Here is a 14,879-nt window from a genome sequence, read left to right on the forward strand (position 1 = left end):
CCAGTATGGGTTACTTTTTCAGGTTTTTCAACAAAAGCTTATTGTCAATTGTGCTGTTTGAAGTAAAAAGGTGACCCATGGCAACAGATCCAATTATTCAAGTACGAATTTGTATGGCCTAGGGGGCATGCCCTGAAACAACAATAACGTCATTAAAAAGGAAAAGTCAAACTGGATAATCCATGGAAGAAAAAAACACTTAAAAATATTATTTTTCCATGATCAGACTGACAGATGTGTGTGGGTGATGCAGCTGAAATTCTGGCTCACACTGGTGAGCAGACAGCAGTTATCTATTGTCATATTGAAAAAAAAAATCCAGTAAGAGTAATTTGTCTCATGCCTTAAACATTCACAGTCATGAAGCTTCCTCTCCCAGTCACACTATTCAGGATAAAATTCTTGCAACATTTGTCAAAAGAAGCTGTCCAAAAAAATCTAGCTTAAATAGAGTCATAAGAATAAAACCCTCTGGGTCAGTAAGAATAATTTGTGAGCAAGTCTTCCGTGAGTTGGATAACAGCAACATATCAAGCCTGAGCAAAGAATGTTGAGCACTGATCCTTTCTTACAGCCAACACAGTTAATTACCCTGTCATAAAATCTGATCAACGGTATGAACATCCCTAGCTTAAGGGCTCTACCATGATGTAAGTTGGTTAATAGGACAGATTGGGAGTTTCACAGAGCATCACTTAGAATACACTTTAAGAGAATGTTTCTTGACTTAAATTTCAACCCGAAGTGCAATAAACATGACCCAAACACAGCAAAGTATGCGAATGGAAATGGCAGACATGGATTGGAGTGTTCTACTGTGAAAGTGAACTTCATAAGGGAAAACTTGCATTGCTGCTTAGTGTTTTTGAGATAAAAGAAACTACAAAGAAGAGACTACTGCAACTAATACATTGTAGATATGTATTTTTTAGAATCACTGAATACAGATTCTTTGGAACAACTCATACTGCTTTGGTCTTGTATAACCAGGTGCAGCTCTTGAAATGAGCCATACACCAGACAGCCTCTTCTCGGAGCTCCACACTCGTAGTCATCCATGGTGTTGTCCATCATGCAGTTTTCTCTCCCTTTTTGACTCTTTCATATAGAAACCATTATTTAAATGTTTTCTAACATCTGCCATGAGAAATTCATGATTTCAGGTGCTACAACTTTGCCAAGAAGTGCCCAGAAAGGCTTCTTTGAAAACAACCTCCCCAAAACACAGGAACAGCCCATTCCCACATGCAGTAAGTCAAACGGCATGGCAGAAAGCCCAGCTGGCTGCACCGGCTCCTGAGGGAGCTCCAATGCAAAAAGGAAGAGTAGGGAAAGTAGATACATGGACTGGCTACCTAGGAGTACAGAAAAATACTGCCTGAGCACATGCAGAGAGAACTAAAGGCAAAGTTCCAGTGGAGTTGAAATCCATGAGTTGGGAAGGGCAACAAGAAGGGCCTGTAGGCAAAAGAAAGACTAAAAAAAACCATGGGTTTCCTGCTGAATGAGATGCAACTTAGTGTCAGAGGACACAGAAAAGACTGAGACACTCAACACCTGATTTCCCTCAGTCTTTACGTGCCAGGTTTGCTCCCAAGTCCCTGCGTCTAGGGGCAAAATCTGCGGAAGTGAAGGAATATCCACCATAGAGGAAGGGTGGTGGGTCAGGAACCACATCACTGGACGTATCACAGCAAATGGGATAAACACAACACAAGTCCATGGGACTGGATGGGCCGCACCAGAGGGTGCTGAGGGAGCTTGTGATGTCATCGTGAGGTCATGCTCCACCATTTTTACAAGGTCCTGGTTCTTGAGCACTGGCAAAGACAAATGCCCATCCTCAAGGAGGAGGATCCAGAAAACTACAGCCAGCCAGTCTAATCTCAGCCATTGGAAAGATGACAGAGCATATGCTGCCAGAAGCCATTTCCAAGTGCACAAGAAGAAGGTGATTGGGAATATGTGGTTTTACCAAGAGTACATCCATTATCCTGACAATGAAAAAGCTTCCAACTCCAAATTAATACCTTCTTCTCCAACAAACCAGCTACTAACAACAGCCACTGGGAATAAAATGCATAAGGCTATGTCCTGCAAGGATCCATTTAGCATAACAACCTAAAAAGCAAAATGCAGATTGTCTCTGCCTTGTCAGGAGGCAGCCAACACACAATGACAACATTTAACACTGGTATTTGTATTAATATTTTTTTTAAACATACTGAGATTATTATACAACACTTTCTGCTTAGATAGTCATGCAGCAGAACTAATGTCTTCCATGAGAACGTAAGAAAGAACATTTTTCACTGATTTGACATAACAATTAACCACAGAACATGCAATTGGACTTCTAAGAGTGATAATCACTTTACTTAGATCTCTATTTTAAACCTATTGAATTGGAGGACTGAACTTGCAGTAGGTCTCTTCAGTTAGCCTAGGTGTGTATACTCAGTGACAGACCCTAAACACACACACAAAAAAAAAATGTTGGAGTCAAACATGGATAGCTCTTTCAGAATTTTATCTCAGAGTTAATGAAAGCGCAAACAGCATGGTAGGAATAATAAGGAAGGAACATGAAACATTTATATAGTAGCTTGATGTAGATATGCCCGATATTCCCATATATCACAGGGCAGCAGAGTAACAGAGGTACAGGACAGTATCTGGGAGGAGAGGTTAAACAAACACCATGTTCTTCAGCCTGGAAAAAGTCACTGACTCAGGATGTCATTAATTCCAAGAGTATAAATGCATTTAAAAGACAAGTCTATGCACAGAAAAAGGTCTATGAAGCATGACAATCCTGTTGCAATTTTTGGCTCAAATGTCCCAGCTCACTGGTTGCCAGGAATGAAACTTAGTCCATTCTTAAATGTTTTTTCCCAAGCATATGTTATTGGCCAGAGCTAGACACAAGACTGTCAAGGAAAATCATCTCTGGTCAGATCCAGTACAGCTGTATTTTTAAAAATTAATTTTTAAATACTCGGGACAAGTGGCTCATTATGCTGGAAAAACAAATCAGTTCTTGTTCTCCCTAGCAGCAATGCTCTTTTTTTGAGAGAACACACCTTGTTACCTAGCAGCATTCATCTGCAAACCTGTGTCCATTTTTTATTTCCCCAGCATGGTGTGCTTATCTTGAATCAAAGATCATCCAGAAACTTTATCACTCTGTTTTTACTGCAGCTCTACCTCTGTGCAGACTCCTGATCACAAAAGAAACCCCAAAAATATCCAGGGAGCAATCAAATTAATATCCTTCTTCCCTAAAGGTAACATTAGTTTTATTGCAGGTCTGCTAGGAGGCAGGGACAACATGTAAAATTCAGTATAAATGACTGCTCTTAAAAGTAAAAGGCTGCCTGCCACCTATCAGAATAATTAAAAAAGATCCAAAAATGGTAAAATCACCAAGTTTTAAGAAAAAGTTTTCTTCCAGCAACTGTACAGAGGTTTTGGACAGGGCCTGATAAGCCTGCTCTACTTTTCTGCAACTAGAAATATGGTAGAAAATGGGTACTGCCCCACTTAAACCCAGTTTATGGCTCCCCTGGCCCTCCTGCAGAGTGCAAACCTATGACTTGCTGTATGCCAACAGAAGTGCTTGGCTTCAACCTTGAAATAGATTGGTTAAAAATCTATAAGGCAAGAGTAAGCAGTACTGGCAAAATGGAAATATTCTGTTGTACCCGACAAACAACTTCAACATGCCATCCAACCTTATTCCTCTCTACAGGGTGCAGCAAGAGTTAAGGCTTTTTACTGCAGCTGAGACTGCCTACAATCACCAGCAAAGTTTCGACTGAATCAATAAAGGCAGCTGGCAAATCATCTTGGCAACGTGTCCGACTCCAAAGTCAAATCTAAACATAGCGGGATTGAATCTCCCTTTGTTGGCATTTCTTCCCTCTTGCCCCTCCAGCACAGACAAACCCTAAGGCTATGTGGCTTTTAAACTGAGAGACAGTTCTTGCAGCACTATTTCACTCCAACTAGCACTGCCTGGGAAAGCATTTGGCATACTTCACTCACCAAACCTGACTGCTTAGGGTGATGCTGAAAAATTTTGATGTTTCAAAGAGAAGGCTGAGGTGAGATCTACCTGGATTTGAATGTACATGAACGAATAATCTGGTCTTTGCCTAAAAAGTCTTCCTCAATTATCAATGCCAAGATACCATTAACCAAAAAAAAGATGATTATACCACTCTTTGGTACGATTAAACAGAATGTTGACCAGCCCTATCAATCAAAATGGCTTCTGCACTTTTTGAACAGATCAGAGGAAGGAAAATAAATGATGCAACCAACAGACAATCTGCTACCTTTTGCCACATTTCTCACCAATATTGGTGGATGAGCAGGAAAGTATGCTTAATACCTGAAAGCATGTAGCAGTATCAGCCAATCTTACATTGCTTCTGCTCTCTTCTGCCGTTTCCAGGAGAAACACGGAAGCTATAAGCCTTTAACCTAGTTAGGGCAATTGCAAGCATTTGAAGTACTCAATACATAAAATATTTGATATAAAGGGGTCTGAAAGATGCCTTTTGTCCATGTTTTTCATGCTGTTTTGTTTGCTTGCTTAGAACATTAAACAATAAAACCTAACTTTGATTTGGAATACTTATCTGCAAGTGTGGTTGGAGGAAACTAAACTTGAAGGTTTTTAAAATTAATCTTTTCTGCTCTGATTGGTCACATGGCTGTCCCTCCTATTCCTCAAAGTATGTGAAGTACTTAATTCTTCTTTGGGAACTTCTATTTATTACTCCCCTTCAGAACAGAATTAAAGACAAACTCCGAGAATATGACAAAAATACTTCAGGAAGCTATAGATGTGGAACTATTTGGCAGATGCATATGCTCTGTGATGCCGTCCACTTTGGGGAAAAATGGAGGGGAGGAAATACTTGAGCTCTGCTACCAAAGATATGGCTGCTAGCCTGGGCAGAGGCAGCCCAGTCCCACCTGCACGTGACATGCTGCCATTTCTGCTCTGCTGTCCTTGCGGAGCAGAGAGCAAGGAAGGGGAGTGTGCTTCCACCTCCTTCCCCCTCTCTCTTGGGAAGGCAGGGCCAAAGCGAGCTCTGCTCACATGAACTCCTGGCATCAGCTCCCCTCTGCTCAGTTAATCACAACACCTGACGGGTAAATGGTTTTCCTCTGTGAGTTTCCTTACTACTGCCTCCTACAAAAGGGGCCCCAGTGGCTGCAAATGCCTCAACAGAAGCAGCAGTGATAGGGAATAACCTCCTAAAAGGAAACGCTGACCTACACAGGTCACCCAGATCATTTCTTCCCCTTCAGAAAAATCTCTTTAGCACAGAGGTCCAATTGCTCACTGCAGTGCAGAAAGAAAACTTAAGTGAACCCCAGGACAGCCAATGCTTCCTCACCACTGGCAGGACGGGCACGATCCTCTCCTCTGACTGCCAGCAAGTGGAAACCTTTAGTAAGTCACCCGAGAAACACAGCACAGCTGTATTCTGTGCACTTCAATCACTTTCAATGAGTACACACCAGATAGTAAATTCAAGCAGCCATACATGCACAGGCATGAGTCAGACTCACAGCTGGCCACTTCTACCTCACAAAATGGAAAAACACCCACTATAAAAGGCCACAGCAGAGCCTCAGTAACCAGTCAGTGACCAACCAAACAGAACATACAACCCAGAGGTTGGCACCCAATCCAGGGATCATCATAGCTCCACTGCTAGGGATGAGGGGGAAGTGAAAACAGCCAAGTACCTCATTTCATATCTAAACTCGTATACCCTCCCCTACAAATGCAAAAAAAAAAACCAAAACCCCAAAATGAACACCCCACCCCACCCCCCCCCCCCAAACAAAAAACCCCCTATCAATCAATCAGTTTGGTCAGAGACCTGTCCTTACCTGATATTTAACAAGGAAAATTATATCAAACACAGATTAGTTGGAGAGCAAATTTGACTCCAGTTTATACTAAAGATCAGAAGAGACTGTGTAAACCTGTTAGTAAACACTGAGCAAATGTTAATAACTTCCCAGAATTTCCTCACACCAAAGTGGACACCATCTCGGCAAGTAAAAAATGTTTTATCTAAGACTGCTTCCTTCTTTATGACAAATGAAGTGAGAAACTGTTAGAAGAGCATTCCTCCTTCAGCTCCAAACCCCAATATGGCAGATCCATACTTCTGTTAATGCAGGTAATTAAGCAGAATTATTTAAAGGGAACAATATTTCTTTGCTTCTGTTCTCTCTATTTATTTATTTATCTAGTGTTAATTTTTAAAGCATCAGGGTGAAACCAAAACTGAATAAACTAACTAGTATAGGAATTTCTAGGAAATAATAAAGAAAATTATTCCTTCTTAAAAACAAATCTTAAGAAGTTATGGATTAAAAAAAGATATGACAATGAAGACTGTGGCTGGACTTGGAACATGCAAATAGACACTAAACCAGATGACTTCAGAGATAAATCAATATAGATTAATTATTCATGAAAGGAATCATTGCAACACCATTAAGAATAATATATGGAAACAGCACTCTTGACTGTCAGAACAAGAAGCCTGAATTATTTGGCCTAATTAATAATATTTTTTAAAGCATCAATTAAGATATATGGGAAGAACATACTTAAATCCCATAAAAACAGAACTAAAAGAAAACAAAAGTTTGCTTACTCTTCTTGACGCAAGTCATTAACGCTCCGATCTAGTGAGATCATATCACTTGCCACCATATTAAACCCAAACTCTTTAATGCTGGCTTGAATGGATTCTTTGTAATCTGGTCCTAAAACATATGGCTTCGCTTCCTCTCCAGGGCCACCAACAACTCCATGAGGCTCAGGCTCTTTGGGTTCAAAATTACCAAGGACTCCAGGTCGTAGAACAGGATCTCGGTACACAAATGTCTGAGGCTTAAATGTGAGATACTGCCTCTGGATGATGTTTTGCTGTTTGTTATCACCACCACCATGATGATTTAGTTCATTTTTGGCCTTATTTTTCCTTCGAATGGATTCCAAGTCCACTTCCACACCTTCAACATGAGGCCAAGGTACCACAGGTTTGAACTTCTCATTTCCTAGTCCATGGTCTCCTTTGTTTGGCATGGGTCTGTTGGCTTCTTTGTCATCCTATATATACACACACAGAGAAACAGCAGGAGATCATATAAATTGATGACCCTTTATTTAAATCCAGTACCTTAATGCATTGAGAGTCAGCACTAAATACATGTTATGCAAGAAAGGAGAAGTTTCTGTTAAGTGGCTCAGTGAACACTTTTTACTAAAGTAGCTGGCTGCTGGAGAACATCACCAGCCATTGTCCACACTTACCTAGGTGAGTGGGTCCTGGAAACAGCCTAATGCCCAAAGCATTCCCAAAGACCAAATGCCCATGCAGGACATGTTAACTTGAACATACTTCAGGCTGCACACCAAACCAATGGGCAGGGAGCTCCAACAGAGCACTTTATGAAGGAGAGGGTGGTATCGAAGCAGACAATGCTGCAATGCAGAACACGGGGTCCCTGGGGCCACTCTTGGACACAGGGTGTTTCTGAGGCCACATGTACCAGCTGCTGAGACCTCTACAGTGTCTCAGTGGTTGCTAGATACAGCCTCAATGTGCTTCAGTGCTGGGGAAGAGTGCCATGACTACGTGTAATCTGGCACACACATCTGCGGCAGCCTGGAGCCACATCTAATCTTTACCCTTCACTCTCCTGACTTGCTCCCACCAAGCATTACTCCCTCTGCTGCAACAGCAGCGCTCTTTTTAGAGCTGTGAGGTAAGCTGAAGGCACTGGGGACAGCAGGCAAAAATGAGATGCAGCCCTGATCTGATCTGCTGAATGGCCACACAGACAAACCTGCCTGGGGAGCAGTGCTGGGGCAGAAGAGAGATGCCACAGGCACTGGCACTGATTATCTCCTGCATTCTTGCTGAAAACAACTTTACCATTTTACAGCCCTCCTCCCTGCCTTCCCACCAAGAGATTTTAAGTTCTCACTGAGAAGGATTTTGAAAACTGTTCAGGATTTTCAGTCATCAGCAAGGCTGGTGGGGTTCAAACAAGGGTGGGTGATTTTGGAAGAAACTGGACAGAAAGGCTCTAAAGTGTCTGAGTATGATGTCTCCACAGTACAACAGCCCCACCTACGAACACTCCCCAAAACATACAGTCACTGCTTTTTCCAATACTACCATCCAAGAGGACAACAGGCAAACACTGCTGAAAGTTCAGATTTCCTGCTAGAAATACCTATTTGTAAACAGGACAGATTTGTAAACATGACAGATGTTTGATCCCACTGAAATCTGCAGAGAACAACACACACATTTTAGCAATGTCTCACTATCTATTCCCAAATATCGAATCAAAGAAAAAAATTGAGATCAGAAGGATGTCACCTATTCAGACCTGCTGGAAGCAGGGATAGCTTCACAGTTAGATCAGGCTTTTCAGAGGTTCATCCAGTCACACCCCAAAAGCCTCCAGTTTCTCTGGACAACCTGTTCCAGTTGCTTGACCAGTCTCACAGTGAAGGTATTTTTCCTCATACCACAGCAGAAGTTTCTCATGTTGCATCTTGTCATGATTGTCTCTTGTCCTTTCAGAAGATTTTATTTCCATTTCCTCTGTAACCTCACTTTGGAGGGTGAAAAGATGCAATCAAGATTTCCCATTAGATTTTTCTCCAGCCAAAACAAGTCGAGCTCCTCTACCCTTTCTGTGACTGTGTCACATGCTGCAGCCCTCTAGCCTCCTTAGCAGGTCTTTCCTAGGTCCTCTCCATTTGTTAACATCTCTCCTGTGCTGGGTAGTGCAGAAGGAGAAACCAGACACAGTGCTCCAGATGCAGTCCTGTTAATGCTATGCGTCGGGAAGCAAACCACATTCCTCTGCTTGTTGGCTAACCTCTTCCTCGTGTAATATGTTATGCAGTTTGCCTTTATTGCGGCAAGGGCACAATGCTGACTCATGCCCATGTTTAACTAAACCACACAATACTTACTACTACATTACAGTACTTTCCTCACATACTATTCTGCATAACAGAACTTCAGAAATTAAGAAAAATCCAGTATAAAATATGCCTAGATTAACATGATACCAATAGGAGTCAGACTGGCTCTGATTCAAAATACTAAGAGTTTATTCAAGAAACTTTCTGACCTCTCTGCTTGTTCTACTTTAAACAGGAAAGACGTACAAAAAGCAGAAGTGTTACATTATTCTGTTCTTCCATCATCATTTTTTGAGGAACTCAAAAGCCAGTGTGGAAAAAGAGAAGGATAAGGTCATATGAAAAGGCACATTTTGCAAGGAGGTAGAAGGCTGGCACGTATCTAAATAAAGCCCTGAAAAGACTTTTGAAGAGAGCATCATCTCACACTTACCCTAGAAATCAAAAGGAAGGCTTTGCCACTCAACTGTCAGAACACTGCTGAGCACTCAGCTCTTACCTACTTGCATCTAATTCCTGCTCTGATTGAGGAGGCAGTTTCAAAAGCCAACAAAATTGTGGCATCATCAGGAAAGGATCCTTAGAGAGAGCATCATTTTGACTGCATAAAATTTTGAGGCATTCATGTCTTCAGTAATATTTAGTTCTGGTCTCCACATCTCAAAAGGACTTAAAGAAGGGACAGAGTAGGGCAACCAGAAAGAAAGAGAAGGTAGATAGGTGCCTCGAGATGAAAGACCAGAAAGGCTGTCCTTTCATCTTAAAACTCTGCAGTCTGGAGATGTGATGCCTGAGGGGCATACAACTGAACTTTTGACAATCATGAAGGTGCTGAATAAATTGAATGGAAACCCACTGTTTACCCAAAATACAAGAAGTAGAGGCACTTAACAAAATTGGTAGGAGATCAACCAAAAAATTGCACAGTGATCTGGAATATACTGCACAGGATGTTGTGGAGAGAGACGGTACAAACAGTCAAATAAGGGATGAGACAACATGATGGACGACAGGTCCATAGTGGACTATATAAAGGCTGGGCAGGGAGGTACCTCCTAAAAGTTCTAATTCAACAGCTGTGAATGCTGGAAGAGTTCAAACAGAAGAGAGCATAGAAAGCAGCCAGGTTTACATGCTGCCACTCTCAGACACCATCCTGGATCACTAGTCTCAATCAGGCAGAATTTCTTATGCTCCTGGTCTGTATGAAATTAAATATCCTTTCGTTCCACTTCTATTATCTATAGAACAGTTACAAGCTTCCACTTAGCCAGTTCTCCAACTGAAACATAACACTTCTCAAAGTAATTTGTATATTTTGCTGTTGTCAGAACTATGACTTGTATTACATTTAGCCTCGTTATAACTGTTATGCACAATTTGCATTGTAACGCATTTATTTGCTGTTCCCTTCTAGACATGAAATATATTTAATTTTTGCAGGCCTGGGAAAATATTGCATAAAACAAGAAAATTATACACAAACACACTCATTCACCTCTTTCCTTCAATTTTTATGTACCTAGGACAAATACAATGGAAGGTATTTGTTGTGGGTTAAGTCCTGCAGACAGCTTAGAACCACACAGCTGCTCACTCCTCCCTCCCCACCCCAGTCACAAATCTAAAACAGAACATCATATGGGATGCTATGAAGAAAATTAACTCTGTCTCAGCATTTTATGAGCATTTCTTCCAAAAAAAGGGAACTAGCGGTGTTTAAGTTGGTGGGGCAGACTACAGCTCCTGGAGGTTATTTGTTTCTCCAGAGATAATTGAGACAAAGGTTTTCCAAATACTGTCTGGAAAAAAAGCGAAGTCAAGCCACAATCAAAGAACTATTTTGGTCATCATATAAGCCTCAATGCCTTAGGAAATTCTAGATTGTCTTCTCTTTTATGAATTATGACCTCCTCCCCCCCCTTTTTTATACAAATGATTTAATGACATATCAAAAAAACTGAAATAATTTTTAATCAGTGTGACTCAGTGATTAAAAGTTTGGCTCAGCTAAAAATGTAGTATCAAACTTCTAAAAGATTCATACAGTGACAAGTAAAACTGGAAGGCATGCAAAAAAAAAAAACCAACCCCAAACAAATCACAACAACCTTTCTAAAGTGGAAAAACAACAGTCTTAAAATAATTTGAAAAACTTTGGAAGAGACAAATCAATGACAATGAAGTGAAGGGAGGGTTTGGAAGAAGTGAGCATGACATACATCTGAACCCTGCACTTCTAGGTTGTCCAAAAATGAGGGGACAGAAGCAAAAAATCTATGAATTCTCTCACATCTGAAGACAAACAACAACAAAATCTCATTACATCTTTATAAAGGTACAGAGTAAGCTGTTTACATACAGTAATATAGAAAAATGTTTTTTCCACAGATCATTTTTTTCTGTAGGGCTAGATCTAGGATTTCCTGACAGGTTTTCTAGTTCCAATTCAGAGCATGCTTCTTTATTTTTTAAATGTTCTTTTCACTCCTTAGGGGATTATAAATGAGTCACTGCAATGGGTGTTTCGGAAATGGTGAGATGATATAAATACAGTCAATCCCTGACTTGTATAAAAAAAGGAGGTATTTGGTGTAAGGTTTTTTTGCAAGTTAGGTTCTTCCTTTTTGCAAAAGAGAAGAATGCAATTAAAGGTATAGGGAACATAACTGTATCCCTTTGGAAACATGTTTCTAAATTATACAAAAAGGAAAAACTGAGAGAGGTCTCCACAGGGCCAGAAGATTGGTTAACTGGTAGGAGGGCTGGAGCTGTAGCTGGCAATAAAACTACAAATGTAAGAGTTGCATAACCTGCATTTCTTCCGTCAACCAGTTCAGGACTGGCAACTCCCTAAAACTCCCTATGAAATAATGTCTGAAGTACAAATTGCTGTTAAAAAAGTGGATTTGCTTCGTTTCTAAAAACAGAAGATTATCATACTGAAAAAAGTTTGCTAATTCCAAGCAACACCTATAAAAGCTCATCTAGACAAAAATCAGCGATGGACAAAAATCAAAAGGGGAATAATTAAGTAGAATCCAGTAGTATTCTCATTAGCCAAGGATGCAAAAGGAAATTAAAATAACCGCTTACACTCTCAGAATATACACGTCCATACCAAGCTGATTAAAGCCAGATACCAAGCATTGCAATATTCTGGTGTTCCTCATGAAAAAACTATAAAAAGTGATACAGTTTAATATTTTAGTAACCTAGGAGGCCAATCCCTACGTAGTTCTATTTTCTGCAGTCCATCTTTTACCTTTCTTGAATCTTGGCTGCATCTCCACCACTGCACTTACCATGAAAGGCAAATACAATGTATGTTCTTCTACGATAAGGAAAGGTTCAAGGACTTTTAACTGAGTTCTCAGAGCTCCCCTGATGCAAGTTCCTCTTCTACGCAAAAAAGCAGCATTTTGTATAGAGTCTCTGAAACAGATACTCTGACAGACACCATACAGCTATCAGTTTAGCAAGGATTTCAACATATTTAAAGATATTATTTCACTTTGCCTCAACTTAATACAGTCACACTTCTAAGTTTATCAGAGCAAAAAGGCCACTTGAGAAATGACATAGAGCCTAGCATTTTCAATTATTTGAGTAAATAGGAGGGGGTTGTTTTAATTTATCCACTTACCTTGTTCAAAAAAAAAAAAATAAAAGGGAAAGGACTACAAGCTGGATTGATAGATTTCCTTATTGACTAGACTTATGCTGGCAAGATACTGAAATAATGCCTGTTCTCAGCCAAGCTTCTAGCATGATTCTGCTCTACTAGCTAATAAGGGAGAAAAAACCCCAACATGTAGCCTGTTTTGGTTTGCTTTGAATCATTGTGTGTGGGTCTTACTTACCATGTTACATAGATAGAAAAAATGAAGTGAAACACTTAATTACTTAGTCCTGCAACTATTTTTGTGCCACATGATGGAAAAAGACTCCACAACACTCATTACCAAAAAAACTGGAAGACTTTTCAATATACAGGATCAAACACGGACAAAAGGGAAAATCAACACATCCAAAAACGTATGGCTGAATAGATTTACTCTAGGTACCTACCTACTAACTTTGGAATAAATAAAACAAGCAATGATTCCCTCAACACAGTTGGCTGACTGTCAAAGGGAGCCCGTCAGATTGAACACCTTCCATTTCTACCACCCGTGATAACCTCCATATAAGCAATCAGAAGTTATAGCTGCTGCAGAGAGGAAAGCAAAACCAAAAGCACACACAAATGGAAAAACACAGCTTCTCAAACAAGGATAAAGATCTATGGCACAACTGCCATCACTTCAAAAAAAAGAAATAAATAATTAAAAAGCCCTTTGTAATCATTATCCTTTTTTTTCACAAAAAAGTCTGTTTTAAGCTCCACATGCATGTGGGCAGAAGTTGGACCAGGAGAATTCTTTTGTCGAATATGAGCATTTAAGACACCTGACTAGAAACGGGCATTTGCTGTCACAGTGCATGGGCAAAACTCTCTTGCTCTGGGTTCTTCTCAGTGTATTTCAGAGGCACTCAGTAGCTCCTACCATGACTTTAAAAACTTGTGCAAACTTAGAACAGAGCATTTATGGGAACTGTAGTACACAGAAACACAATTTCACACTAAATTATAGAAAAATTCTGTTTAAGAATACATGTTTGTAAAAATAACAGATTGCTAAATCACTGTAATTGCATGCTTTATGCAACCCAAGTAAAAAACTGTACTGTTGATGGTATTTGTCACCAGCATTTCCAGGAAAATATAAGTCTATAAGTTATAAGGTATGCAACCAATGCCATCTCCCCACAGTAGATTTTTGCTCCATTAAAATACTCTAGGAGAAACAAAACCTCCTTCTTTTATACAAGTCAGGGATTGACTGTATTTGTATCATCTCACTGTTTCTGAAACAACCATTGCAGTGATTCATGTACTTGAACAAGACCTAAATCTCACCTATTAGTGCTAAAGCTGTGTAAGTTGTGTTATACCAACCTGGAATAAGTTTTGATAGACAGAACTAACTTGACTACAGTTTTGTATGACAAACACATTACTGTGATGGCACCTCCAAAGAGCAAGTAATCTTATCAGACAACGACCACATCAGTCTACTTTCTGAAGCGTTCACAAGACTTGGTCAGAAGCCACTTCGGAGCTACAACGAAAACTCCAAACAATTAAAAACAACTTTGATGATCTAAACAAGCAAGGATGACATTACATGCATAATTTTCTCATGTATATGTGTGTGTGTATACATATATGTGTGTGTTCTATTCATTAAAAAAGTATATAACTCTGAAGTGTAACTGAGATGCAAGGGCCACAAGCGGCTTTAGAGAAATGCATGTTCAGCAGTAGTTCTATACTGCTGTGTATTGTACTTGCACCTACATGTGAAGAATGAAAAATAAAATGTTGTGGGTTGGGGTTTTTTCGAATTTAAGAAAAGCAAGGCAACTTCCCCCTTTGACAGATGCTGTGAAATCTAGGAAGCAGGTAATCTGACTGATATGTGATGCACTACTCACTGCCCTGCACCATCCTTTATCCTTTTTCTTGCCTGCTTTCTCTCAGTTCCCAAGTAGCTCCTCGAGAGGGAACCGTTTTCCGAAGGATAGATACCTGTAATAAAACAGCTAGTCAACAGCAGTGACGAAAATGCCTTTCTCCACTCATTCCTTATGTCCTATCTCATAAGGCAGAACAAGACTATCACTACTATTTACACTTCTACAGTTACAGAAGTAACTTAGTTTTCAATAGATACCAGCAGACCACAGTCATTAATATTGACTCAGCCCATTGAAAAAAAATAATTAAGTAGCAGTATCACTGAGCCCCAAAATTACCTGAGGCAAAACAACTTAGGGGAGA

General features: G+C 40.1%; 1 protein-coding gene across 2 annotated transcripts in view; it reads right to left on the bottom strand.

The window, feature by feature from the left end:
* Positions 1–14,879, bottom strand: part of GALNT7 (polypeptide N-acetylgalactosaminyltransferase 7) — a 75,092-nt gene that overhangs the window by 34,537 nt on the left and 25,676 nt on the right. For both annotated transcript variants that reach the window (XM_074822808.1, XM_074822809.1), the window contains exon 2: positions 6,696–7,153. In XM_074822808.1, coding sequence (XP_074678909.1) covers positions 6,696–7,153 — 458 coding nt within the window. The remainder of the gene's footprint in view (positions 1–6,695; positions 7,154–14,879) is intronic.

Source organism: Strix aluco, chromosome 4 (assembly GCF_031877795.1).
Source record: "Strix aluco isolate bStrAlu1 chromosome 4, bStrAlu1.hap1, whole genome shotgun sequence".
NCBI lineage: Eukaryota > Metazoa > Chordata > Aves > Strigiformes > Strigidae > Strix > Strix aluco.